Source organism: Triturus cristatus, chromosome 4_2, assembly GCF_964204655.1.
Source record: "Triturus cristatus chromosome 4_2, aTriCri1.1, whole genome shotgun sequence".
NCBI classification, from domain to species: Eukaryota; Metazoa; Chordata; class Amphibia; order Caudata; family Salamandridae; genus Triturus; species Triturus cristatus.
Window position 1 is genome coordinate 31,889,044 of NC_140586.1, and position 13,683 is coordinate 31,902,726.

The 13,683-nt window shown below is 47.3% G+C and overlaps 1 protein-coding gene across 2 annotated transcripts in view; it reads left to right on the forward strand.

The window, feature by feature from the left end:
- Window positions 1-13,683, forward strand: part of ERBB3 (erb-b2 receptor tyrosine kinase 3) — a 241,740-nt gene that overhangs the window by 140,919 nt on the left and 87,138 nt on the right. For both annotated transcript variants that reach the window (XM_085600288.1, XM_085600289.1), the window contains exon 3: window positions 13,305-13,491. In XM_085600288.1, coding sequence (XP_085456414.1) covers window positions 13,305-13,491 — 187 coding nt within the window. The remainder of the gene's footprint in view (window positions 1-13,304; window positions 13,492-13,683) is intronic.

Genomic DNA, 13,683 nt, shown 5'->3' on the forward strand with positions numbered 1-13,683 from the left:
TGGCATAACTTAAAATGATGGCCCCCCTGCAGAATGTGACGAGGGCCCCCTGAAACTCTCCTATCTCAAAAATGTTCACTGGCCTTCGGCTGATTGGGGGCTCCCCTGAAGGGTCCCGTGAATGTCTGCGCAGCAGGGGCTGTACAGGCCTGTGTTACGCCCCTGCTTGACACCATGAAAGGGCCCTGTCATTCAGCACTGACCCTTTGGCCATGCGTGCGTCACGCACGCGCCTCAATGCACGTCAAACAGAAGACGCGGCCTATCCCTGCGTAAATAAACATAATGGGGCATTCTTAAATTGAATGGCGCCCATCAAATGCAGCGGGTAGATGTGCCCTACGCCTCAAACCAGCACAGAGGCCGAGGGAGTCGAGACCAGCAGCGCTACGTCTTATGCACCGAGGAAGCACCATTTTTGCTGGGGAGAAGTTGGAGGGGGTTCGAAAGTTAAATAAATATGTGAAGGCGCAGCCACTGAGCTAATATAATGTACAGAGGGGGCGGCGACTAAGGAATCCGTGTATGACATCAATCCCGGATGGACGCGTCCAATATCCCATCACTTTTTCAGGAGTAGGGACAGGCATTATGTCAACAGCGCCATGTATTATTGGGTGTATGACATTAAAATACCGCACTTAATATGGACATGCAAAGTATTTTGGGGCAGATGTAGCAAGCATTTTTGCATTCGCAAACGGGCAGATTCGTAGAATCTGCACATTTGCGAACTCAAAAATTGCTTTTCCAATGCAGCAAACCTAATTTTGCGATTCGGTAACCTGTTACCGAATCGCAAAATGGCTTTGCGATTCGGTATTAGGAAGAAGCGTGTTTGAGGCGTCCCATCCTAATATCGAATCGCATCGGTATGTATAAATGTTTTGTGACCGCATTTGCGGTCGCAAAACATTCGCATGTTACCACCTACTTTGAGTAGGTGGTAACGCATTTGCAAATGGGAAGGGGTCCCCAAGGGAACCCTTCCCCTTTGTGAATGTTTGCAAAAGCATTTTTAAGAGCAGGCGGTGCTCCCAAAGACCACTCACTGCCTGCTCTTTAAAAATGAAAAGAAATCTTTTCATTTTTCGTTTTGTAAAGCATCTTGTTTTCCTTTAAGGAAAACGGGCAACTTTACAAAAAAAAAGATTTCTTTGTTTAAAAGCAATCACGGACATGGTGGACTGCTGATCTCAGCAGGCCACCATCCCCGTGATTTTTGCGATTCCTAGGGGGTCGCACATTGCGACCTACTCCCTTAATATTCATGAGGTAGGTCATTTGCGACCCTCTAGGAATCGCAAAAGGTGTACTATACACCTTCATACATGGCATTTTGTGATTCCCCAATTGTGAATCCTTGTGATCTACAAGTAAGGAATCGCAAATAACTATATTGATACATCTGGCCCTTTATCCACTGCATTGCCACAGTGAGTGTATGTTTGCTATTCTTCCACATCTGCTTGCACTATACTTATCTTGTGATGCAGTGGTTTGGTCGATTTTTTTTTTTTTTTTGTTTAAAATATTTTTATTGCAGGAATCAGTAAATCGTTACATAATCGGCCACCATTATATATAGAGCTCGTTCAATGAGATACAACCCTCCGTCCCCCCACCGTAAGTCCCTTACACAGCCATTCAGCCCACAACCCTAGGGTCGGGCGGCGAAATTCAATGGGGGCTCCGGAGGATGTCGAGGCTGGCCCGGAGGACCCGCTGTCCGTCATCTGCTTTTCCAAACAAGCCTATAAACCCAAAAGAACACCCCACTCTTAAAACCCCAAACCCAGGAAAACCCTCCCCCCTCCCCCCGCCATCAGCGCGCGGCACCAACCGCAACAGGATCTACAAGAGGACCCACGGGGAAAGCAATAGATCTGAAAAGTGCAATTGTCTATCGGGACTCGGGGCGAGCCTCTACCTCAAATTCAGATTCGCTGGGGGCGCAATAATCCCTAAGGGCCTGCACTAACATCTCCCATTCTAGCGCTGCTTCCTGTGCCTTCTCATTACGCTGCCTCCAAGCTAGCTGGTATCTGAGCGTACTCTCCCCCGCCGCCCACTTCAAAAGTTCGCTGTGCCACCGGCTTCCCGTCGGACCAGCTCGTGCCTTCCAGTTCCTGGTCACCTCACGTTTAGCAAGGAGCAGCCCCAGGTTGCAGTGGTTTGGTCGATGTAGTGGATGTAATATATCGCATGTGATACATGACCATGTATTGAGGTATTTGAGTATTCCAAAGAGAAAGGGCTGGAGATATTGTGAAACATAAATAAATGTATCTTTTGATGCACGCAAAAGGTTAGGTCGATGTAGTGGACGTGGCGTATTGCATGCATTATACGACTGTACCGAGATGTGTGAGTAGTCCAAAGAGAAAGGGATGGGGATAGTGGCAAACTTCAATAAAGGCACTCTTGGATGCTCACAGAAGAAGCCAACATGGTGATGAATACAAGCCCCAGCTAGACCCGCAAGAGACAAGGGTTCGCTCTTCTGTAACGAAATCTATAAGGAAGTTGGCACGGAAACTGCAAAGTACAAAAACAACGTTTATTAACCCTTAAGGGTGGTCCTACAATCCACACAACACTCTTCAGTATTGCAAGGAGTAGCACAAAGAACTTGCATACACGGTCCCCTTTTATACACAACAGAGGGGCTCATAAGTGGGTGGATACCACATGAGGTTGAAGAACATTACCATTTAGGGTCATTCTCGATACTGAATCAATACATGGGCGGAGCCAACACGCTCTTTGGGCCCGCGAAAACACATGGTCAAGCAAAGCTAATTATAACAGATGTGGTCAAGTCTGGGCATGCGCCAGACGGACAAGAGAGAGCTATTTATAAACTGTTGCTAGGCAGATTGCAAGAGCAACTAACACAGAGGTCGGACTCTCCTCGTGGTGAACACATGGCAGCATGTCAATACAAAATGGAGTCCGGACTTCGGCCAACATAATGAGGAAAACACGATAAAAGGGAAGCATTAATGTTTTCAGTAAATGCTTAATCACATTCTGCCTTAATTTACAACAGACGACCCTTTCAGCATTTACTGAGGACATCTGGTCTCCAAGAATAATCATCGTATATGTCAATTATCATCATTCCTTTAACCTCTTTAGCTAGACCCTTCTGGCGGGCAACATCGGCAATAGCTTTCTTATCTGGAATGCAGAATGAAATGCATACGGAACAGCACAATGGTCCACATTGAATACACATACAGAGAAAGAACAGAATTGCTATAATAATGCAGAGGCCAGTTAAGACCTTCCATCCCCAGGCAGTAACCAACGCCCAAAACCATCCAGAAAAGGACCAAGTGCCGTTTTCTGTGTGGATTTCAGCTGCTATTTTATGCAGCTTATTAATGGCGTTATAAACGGATGGCGTATGATCAGGAATGAACACACAGCAGCTACTTCCAATAATTTTACAGGCTCCTCCTCGATCAGCTAGCATTACATCCAATACCATACGGTTCTGCAATGCAACAATTCTGGTAATCTGTAATTCTTCCGTAAGATTCCCAAGAGCAGCAGCAGTCTGATTAGTCACAGCTTCTACCACTCTTGTTAATCTTCGGATCTTCCTACTATTCAAAGCAGCTCCAACAAAAAAGAACAATCCTAAGTTAAAATCAATATACTGTTGCAAGCTGGTATCTGTTTGATCCACCTCATCAATTGATAGAGTACGTTTATATCTATTTACAGTCACATTATTCAACAGTTTTAAATCCTTATGATATGACGCAGGTGCTAAGAATACAGGAGGTAATAGGAATGATACATAGCATACCCCAGACCACCCAGCCGGCAAACGGTAATAACCTTTATTTCCACATACAAAGTAGGTATTATGGGACGCTAAGAAGGTGCTGTTGTTTAACCCATCGATGTTTAGTACGGTTATACAATCACTGACACCCACAGGAATAAAACCCACACTCTGGACACACAGGTCCGCTTGGGCTTGTGCTACTTGAATTACGAATTTGTCCTTCCCCTCAGTGTCTCTGGTGTTTGTGAAGATATAGGGGATGGATTCATTGTCCGGTCGGTACTCTTCCCATTCCCAAATTGTCCCATTCGCTTGTGGATATCCATTCTTGTCCTGATGGCATTCTTTATTAAGTCTAAAAAGCAATCGTCCCACTGTCGGTTTCCGAGTGGCAAACAACAAAGTGTACCAAGCTCTACAAGAGCCATTGTGAGAGAAAGGAAGTGGTATGAATGGCGTACCTCCTTTCTTCTGATGGGCTGGCATCATCCCACATATCCAACAGTTCGTAGCGTTCGTAGCAACGTGGGTGTGATGCAGCATCTGAATGAAAGTGTTATTCAAATAGGATTGTCGATGCTTCAACTCTTGATATGGCAATGTATAAAAGTAGTGCTCCGCAGGCACTGGAGTCGTCAACACAAGTGTCTTTCGAGCAGGAGTTGCCTCCTCCACAAACCATGTGGTTATACCAACGATAGCTACTGTTAGCATGAACCCCAATGCACAAAGAATTTTCTTCTTCTCCATGTCAAAGGAAACAATACCCTGATATCTTCCTGAAACTAAAAGTCTGTCAGAACTCTTCCCCTTGGGCAGCGGTTGATTTCTTCACCAGCGGGCCAAGACGGGTGTCGCTACACTAATGCAGGGCTGATCCCCCCCCCTTGCCTCATCGGCTCTCCGTTTCACTAACCCAAGGGCCGTTCTGACAGTATGTCCCGGTACTGGAAATCTCACTTCCTTGGTCGCAGATGATATCGCCTTCCTCCAGAAGTCGTGTGGTCCGAAAAGAGCTCCTCAGTGTCGTTTGGCTCTGCAGCACGGCCTGTCTCTGCTGCTAGGATGTCTCGTTGATCGGTCAGCACGGCAGATTCCACCAATCCGGGCGGTACCTTTCGACAGTGCAAGGAATGGATCCAATTCTTCCTGTTCGAGACTCGCACAGCCGTCCTCGTTGCAAGAAGGACTTGCTCAGGTCCGACCCATCTCGGCTCCAAACTGTTCGATCTGTCGAAAACCTTTATCATCACATGATCTCCAGGCCGGAGACCATGTCCTTCGCCAGTAGACCGATCAGGGAGCGCCTCTCGGACCTGTTGATGAATAGAAACCAAGTTATCCGTTAACTGTGCCAGATAATCACTCATCATCACACAAGGTACATCATACACAGCCTTAGGCCTTGGTGGACCCCAAATATTCATTGGGCGTCCAAATACTATCTCATAGGGTGTAAGGCCGGTTCGAGAGTGTGGCACCAACCTAATTGACAATAACGCCAGTGGCAAGGCGTCTGGCCAAGTCAAAGATGTTGAAGCTTGAATTTTGGCGATCTTAAGCTTCAGTGTACCATTATACTTCTCGACTAGTCCTGCAGACTGGGGGTGGAACACGGCGTGGAACTTCTGGGTGATGCCTAGGCCCTTCAAGACATACTTTATAACATCCGCTACAAAGTGAGGGCCATTATCACTCCACAGAAGTCTACAGACGCCGTATCGGGGGAAAAACTCTTTCAGCAGTAGCTTCGCCGTGGTCATTGCAGTATTGTCTTTCGTAGGGTACGCCTCAACCCATTTACTGAAAGCGCAAACCACTACTAGAACATACTTCAAATTGTTACAGCGCTCAAGCTGGATGTAATCCATCTGCAGAACCTCAAAGGGTGCAGTGGGTGTCGCAAATCCTCCTGCTGGAGTTCGAGTGCCTTTCCCTGGGTTATACTTCAGACAGATCATACAGGTCTGCACCACCCTCTTTGCTGTGCTAGCAATCTCTGGATGCTCCCAGACTTGGGTAAGCAATTTCACAATTGCGGAAGCTCCAACATGTGCTAGCCCATGTGCCATCTGGACCATAGGTTGTACAAAAGCCGTGGGTAATTTCCATCTATCCATCTGCTAATTTCTCCAGCAACCCTCGTCATCCAGTTCTCCTTCGCTAGCCCATTGTTCCCGCTCTTTGTCAGAAGCGGTCTTTTGTATTTCTCGCACTTCCTCCTTCGCATCATGCCATCTCTCCACCTGTGACTTCACTACATACATGGCAGTAGTACCGGGCTGCATCGCAGTCTCCCGTGCTACTCGATCCGCTAACGCATTCCCTTCTCCAACCTTATCAACCACTTTCCTATGGGCGCTACACTTAACAATGGCGATTTTCTTTGGGTATGTCAATGCAGTTAAAAGGTTGTGGACTAACTCCCCATGCATTATCTGCACCCCATGTGACGTTAGAAACCCTCTCTCCTTCCAGAGTAGGCCGAAATCGTGCGCTACTCCGAAGGCATAGCGGCTGTCTGTGTAAACATTCACACACAATCCTGTACTGAGCTCACACGCTCGTGTTAACGCTATCAGTTCCGCTGCTTGAGCTGATTTCTGTGGTATGCGTGCTGTCTCCACTATCGTCTGTAACGTGGTAATTGCATACGCTGCTGAAGCCGTACCATCTGGTAGCTTCAGGCAAGATCCATCTACCCACAACTCTCCATCTACCTCTGAAAAGGGCGTATCCTGGAGATCAATACGACCCTTTGTTTGTTCCTCAGTCACAAGAATACAATCATGCGCTTTCTGCGCCTCAGGCTGGGTCTCGGGGTATGGCAACAATGTGGCCGGGTTTAATGTCACGCACCTCTTTAACGTAATATGAGGAGCCAAAAGCGTCAGCTCATATCCCGTTAAACGGGCACTGGTCAAATGCTGCGTCTTTGTTTGATTAAGCAGGGCATCCACAGCATGGGGAACTAACACCAACAATTTATGGGACAACACAATTCCTTCACTTTGGCGTATTGACACAGCTGTCGCCGCTACCGAGCGAAAACACCCTGGTAATGCTCGGGCGACAGGATCAAGCACAGCCGAAAAGTATGCACAAGGGCGCTGCTTGTCGCCGTGCATCTGCACTAAAACTGACAATGCACATCCATCTTTCTCATGCACATACAACGAAAAGGGTTTTGCATAATCAGGGGTCCCTAACACTGGTGCTGAACAAAGGGCCTGTCGCAGTTGCTGAAAAGCAGCATCACACTCATCTGACCAAGGGATTGGGATAGGCGTGTCTTTTGTCAAAAGAGCTAGTAATGGCTTAGCTATGTGTGAAAACCCCAATATCCACTGCCTACAAAAAGAAACAAGACCCAAAAATGCACGCACATCCTTCTGCGTGGATGGCCTTGGTGTGTCCAAAATTACTTGGATACGATCTGGTGTGAGTGCACGCCCCTCCTTAGACAAAAGGTGACCCAAATAAGTCACCTTTGGTCTACAGAATTGCAACTTCTTCCTAGAGACCTTGTGATTGTGGGATGCTAAAAAGGAAAGTAAGGCTATCGTGCTTTTCTCACACAACTCCAGGGTGTCAGCCGCCAACAAGATGTCATCGACATATTGAATGAGGGCGACCCCCTCGAGTAAGGCAAAGGAATCCAACTGTCGCTTCAAAGCCTGACTATAAATACTAGGGCTTTCTGTATAGCCTTGGGGAATTCTACAAAAACGATAAGATCTATTGTTTAATGTGAACCCAAAAAGAAATCGGCTATCAGGGTGAATGGGAATAGAAAAGAAGGCATTTTTCAAATCAATCACTGAGAACATGGTCGCCGTAGGCGGGACCAAGGTAAGCAACGTCGTGATATCAGAAACCACCGGGTACTGAGGTATCACGATCTTGTTTACCTCCCTCAAATCAATTATGAACCGATAGACCTTTGCATCCGTGTCTTTTTTCAGAATAGGGAGAATCGGACTGTTACAGATATTATAGGGAACTTCTTCCACTACTCCTACTGCGATCAGGTCTTGCACAATCTGTATGAGAGCCTCCTCGCCCTCCTGGGAAATACGATACTGTGGGAGGCGCGGTAGTACCGCCCCCTCCTGGACACTAATGTGGACCGGAGGAATCACCATTTGTCCGACATCTGTGTCCGACGTCGCCCATAAAGCTCGGGGGAGGGTAGCCAACAACGCATCCTCTGATATCGTACACATCCGCCCAGATCGGGGGTAGTTGTCATTTAAAATCACCCTCACACCCTCAGGGGAACAGCGGATTGTAGCCCTAAAGTACTTTAACATATCAAGGCCCATAATGTTATCCGGTGTGTACGGAGCAAGCAGAAACGGGCAGGGCGCAGAAAAACAATCAACTTTAAATGCAAGGGGCTGTGAAAGAGGGCTTCGGGAGAGTGTACCGTCAAACCCTACCGATGTAACTATTGAGCCGGATGGGGGAGCCCCCGGAACCAAGTACCTAGACAATGCACTACGTGTCGCTCCTGTATCCACTAGGAACTGATCAGTAGAACCTAAAACCTCAGCCGATACATAAGGACCCGTCTGATCGACCGGCACCTCAACTGATTCGGACCCCCATCCTACGCATTCCTATGCATGCTGAGAATCATGATATCCCGATCGATCGATGTCCGATACATGATACTGGTGCTGGCGATCGAAAACGTTTGAGCTATCTCGGTGCTGTCCGGCAGTATCGAAACGGGCATTATCGTTGGAATTTCCTCTAAAGTTCGAGAAGCCCCCTCTACCTCTCGGGCCACCCGGAGCGTGCCCCTGACGCGAAGCACGCAACGCTGGGCAATCCCTGGCCCAATGGCCCAACTGCTTGCAATACGCACACTGGTTCCTATTCAAATCAGATCGGCCCGAAGGGGGACCATAAGATCCACCCCTTCCCCTATTATTATTACCCCGGCGGGGCGGGCCATATACTTGTGCTAACATCACTTTGGTTTTAAGATCTTTCGATTTCTTCTCCTCCTGGCCCTTCGCCTCGTGCTCCTGACGCTCATAATACTGGGCGATGGTCAGAAGGGCCGTCGGTGTCGCGGAGGACCAAGAACTCTCACTCGCTTTTAACCGGGCCGCAACTGCCGGCAGCAGATTAGCCACATATTTGTCCGCAAAAAGGTGGCGGCCCGTGTCGTCAGTAAGCGACTGGCCACTAAAATCATGAAACGTCTCCTCAAAGCGCGTAAAGAAGTCCGCAACTGACTCGTCAACTTTCTGTTTACACGCAGCTAACATATTCCAATCAATCTTTTTAGGGGGGATAATCGTCTTCAACTTGGCCACAATAGCCGCAGGGAGATCTAAAATATTCTGGGGTGGTTTCTGTGCGGGCTTCCGTTCCCTATCCTCATCCTCAAGGTCAGACCACCGGGCCTTGAAGGCAACCGCATCATCTACCTTTCGGACAGAGCGCCACGTATCCGGCGGTAGGATAAGGCCAAAGAACAAGTCTATATCCGCTAAGGTCATAATGCAAGAATTCAAGGCCCCCTCGACTTCTTCATAGAAGGCCGCTGGATTCTTGCGGGGGTCAGGCAGCGCATTCTTTAATGCCATAACATCGGCCCTATGCCATGGAGTATAAACCCAATTATACACAAAATATCCCCTAGCATCGACAGAATTAATATCCGAGCTAGTCCCTGCTCCCTTGGGAGGAACATACAAAGGCGCCGCCTCTCGCATTGGTTTAGCATGCACTATGTCATCCTTATCTGACTGGGAGGCGGATGGATGGCCCCCTGCTGCAGACGAATCCGACTGCTTCTCCTCCTCCGTTTGTTGACGTGCTTTCTCTCTAAGGGCCAGCACCTCGTCCCGTAAAGCGAACAGCCGCCGAGCCGCCTCAGAAGCCTTAGGGGGAGAAAAAACACCATTACGTAATGCTCCGGCATCCGAAGACACTTCGTCAGGCTCAAGGACACTAGAATATTTTCGGAAAGCAGCAATTACTTCATCCGCGAAATGAGACAGAAAATACACCCTCTCTCTATCTTGCCACGACCCCCAAGTATGGAACAACTCATCCTTAGACATCTTGCCCTTAAGTGCACGGAGGGAAAGTTTCCGAAGATCAGCCATATGCTCGGTCGATAACATGGACCGTGTGTCGACCTTACCCGAAGCCGGGCCAGAATCTTGCGGCCGCGGAGCAGATGCGCCAACATAAGGGGGCGGAGAGCGATCTAGTAAATAAAAATCGTCATCAGGATTATTAAGGACAGGATAAAGTGGCTGACGAACAACATATTGACCCGAAACTTGTAGCCTACGCTCTTTCTCTTGTCTGTCCGTTTGCTCTTTGTCCTCCCGACGCTTCGCTTCCTGCGCTCGCATATGATCATTCTTTCGTTGCTCCTTATCAAACAGCGCTTTCTCACGTTTCTCTCGCTCACGCACTTCCTTCACCCATAATCGCACACACTCAAACATATCCTGACGAGCACGTCGCTTACACATACACTGTTCCACATACTCAATCTTACGTATATCAAACGATCCATACAAAGGCCATCGCAACTCAGGATCCTTCCTCGTATATTTCCTCCATAACGTGCTGTACATTATGGAAGAAAGACCATGCTTCACGTACATATCCCTATTAGGAGTCCCCTCTGGGGGAGCTGGAGCAGATTCCTCGAGGTTCAACCGGTTTCCAAAACAGCAGCACCACTTACGGAGTGCGCTAAAAGCAGGCATGCTAGGAATAATGCAAAATATGCAATATTATAAAGAAAATGGCACTTAATCGTTGCGCCGTTCAAAGTTTACACAGCTCCGGAGAAATTTCTCCACATTACCTGCCTATATGTGTTGCAACGCATATATTTTCACAAAGACAAATTCAAAATATGACTAGTCACCATCAATCAAACTCAAATAGCCAGACCAGGCTTCAAAACTCGGAGCAAGTACCGTACAACGGTTCTTACCAATCAAGAGTCCAGGTTCCAACTGCCAAGCTCCACAATCGCCCAAACGGCTCTCACGGCAGGACCGACAGAAGAGGTCTCAGTCGATGACCGGCGCCACCCAGACGGTCAGCTCGGAAGGGAAGGAAGAAAAACCTCGGGATGCCAGGGCTAAGACGCCGCTGGCAGTGATCACGTCCCCGGCCAAACTCCTCACCTTCGTCGCGACCAGTCCTTCGAGCATCCGAGTCGCCGATGAGCCCCACGTGACGGGCGCCAATTGATGAATACAAGCCCCAGCTAGGCCCGCAAGAGACAAGGGTTCGCTCTTCTGTAACGAAATCTATAAGGAAGTTGGCACGGAAACTGCAAAGTACAAAAACAACGTTTATTAACCCTTAAGGGTGGTCCTACAATCCACACAACACTCTTCAGTATTGCAAGGAGTAGCACAAAGAACTTGCATACACAGTCCCCTTTTATACACAACAGAGGGGCTCATAAGTGGGTGGATACCACATGAGGTTGAAGAACATTACCATTTAGGGTCATTCTCGATACTGAATCAATACATGGGCGGAGCCAACACGCTCTTTGGGCCCGCGAAAACACATGGTCAAGCAAAGCTAATTATAACAGATGTGGTCAAGTCTGGGCATGCGCCAGACGGACAAGAGAGAGCTATTTATAAACTGTTGCTAGGCAGATTGCAAGAGCAACTAACACAGAGGTCGGACTCTCCTCGTGGTGAACACATGGCAGCATGTCAATACAAAATGGAGTCCGGACTTCGGCCAACATAATGAGGAAAACACGATAAAAGGGAAGCATTAATGTTTTCAGTAAATGCTTAATCACATTCTGCCTTAATTTACAACAATGGTACTCAGCCACTAACAACCTTGCGTAGTCCACCACAAAAGAGCTCCGCGTGGCATTGGACTCAAATTGGATCCCGACTGCAAAATCGCTGCATGTTGTCGCATAGCCAGGTATTTCCTTTTTAGTTTTAATACACCGCACAGGAAAATATGATTCTTACTGGCAACAAAAGGTAATGTAGACTTTGAGTTACTGTAACTTGAATACATTGTTTAAACATGCAAAGAAAGCTATTTTTTTTAGTCTTTTTAAAGAATGGAAAGAAAAAAACACTGGCCAATACAGCCTAGCACTGATGTGCAATTACTTTTTGGTGGATGTGCACACATGGCCAAGCAAAATGCCGACATTCATAGTGAAAGTGGGTGAAGAAATGAAGGGGACTGGCACATTGTCCCATGCCACATGCTTCGGTGGGCGGAATCAAAATGTGAATGGCAGTTGAATAGACCAATGGATGAAGAGGGCTTACCCAAAGCCCTTCTAAGAATGTATATATGTTTGCATTCTTTATTTATGCTGTTTCTGAGTCAGACTAAGGAGGGGATATAAAGTAAGAAAAAGCGTGAGAAAAGCTAGAGATCTGAGATCATTATTTTATTTGTCAAGCAGGATCTATAGCATTTCAAACAGAATGTACAACACAGCAGCACTCTGAGACCTTAGGGAATTAGTGCAATTGACAAATACAGCAGATAATATAACATAACCATAGACAGTTTCATTGGCGACATAAATTAAAGGAATGACGTTCCTGTATGAATCGCGGATTCTGTTGTGTGGCAGAAGGAACCATAAACTTTTATTATAAATTACAGAATGGAAAACGTATGTGAGCCTCATCATTACTTTCAGTGCACCCTCAAACGATCACCCGTTCAATGTACTGCCAGAAGGGATAGGGATAAGGGCCTTAATAAGGGCCCGATTCACAAAGGTAAACTTATACCTGAAGTCTAAGTTTGGACTTCAGGTCTAAACTTAGACTTCAGGCCTGAGTTTACCTTTGTGAATCGGGCCCTTAGAGTTTGGATGAAACGGAAAATTCTCCACTTTCTGAAGATTTCTTTTTTTTTTAATGAATTTGCACCGCCATAGGGATATACTATGCAGGAAATTCAGAAGGTGGATTCTACTCCATATTTAGGTCTCCTTCAAACACAGGAGAATTATTAGTTCCCTCCAAACTTTAAATGAGGCCCAAAGTGTGTCACCGCCTGGGCCTTAGGCAAAAAGGGGAGTTTTGTTTCAGAGAAGTATTGAAGGCAATTTGGTTTCTTCATATTTTAAAACATGGAGGTCCATACGGCCATCACTAAAAACGTTCTGCTCCATTACAAGTCAGGCCGAGCTTTAGCCCCAGGGGTAGACTTGCTGGTGGGATTACACGTTTTAAGGGGTACGGAAACACACCTGGTAAAATGTACTGAGTTTCTGCACAACCTTTCGTCCTGCAGAAAGTAGGAGGGAAAGAAGCATGGTGCACACTTGGAACTGTGGAAAAAAGCAGAATAGAACCAGGCTATTTTGGGTCTTGCGTGATTGCTCAGACTTAGTATTTCCCCTCCTAATTACCGCTCATCTCGTAATGAGGCAAATTGATGCAATTCTACTTGTTGCCATAATCTGTTCATCCATCATTAACTCATTCATTCATTTCAGACCATCCGAGAGGTAACGGGGTATGTGCTGATCGTGATGAACACATTCCAGTACCTGCCGCTTGAGAACCTACGAGTGATCAGGGGGACCCACGTGTACGATGGCAAGTTTGCCCTCTTCATCGCCATCAACGCCCAGGTCAACGGCAATCACGGTCTTCGCCAGCTGGGCTTCACCCACCTGACAGGTGAGGGGTCAGCGCACGTTGAGGCTCCTCAGGGCTGCCCAGTGAACGTCAATGCTCCTTAATGTTCCTCACTCCTGACCTGAGGCTTCCCTTGGTATTGCAACTCTGAGACACCACTCTTCTCATGCTACTGAATTCTGCAACACTGTTGCCCTGTTGTTGGAGCACTGAGAGCCCCATAGAGCTGCACCA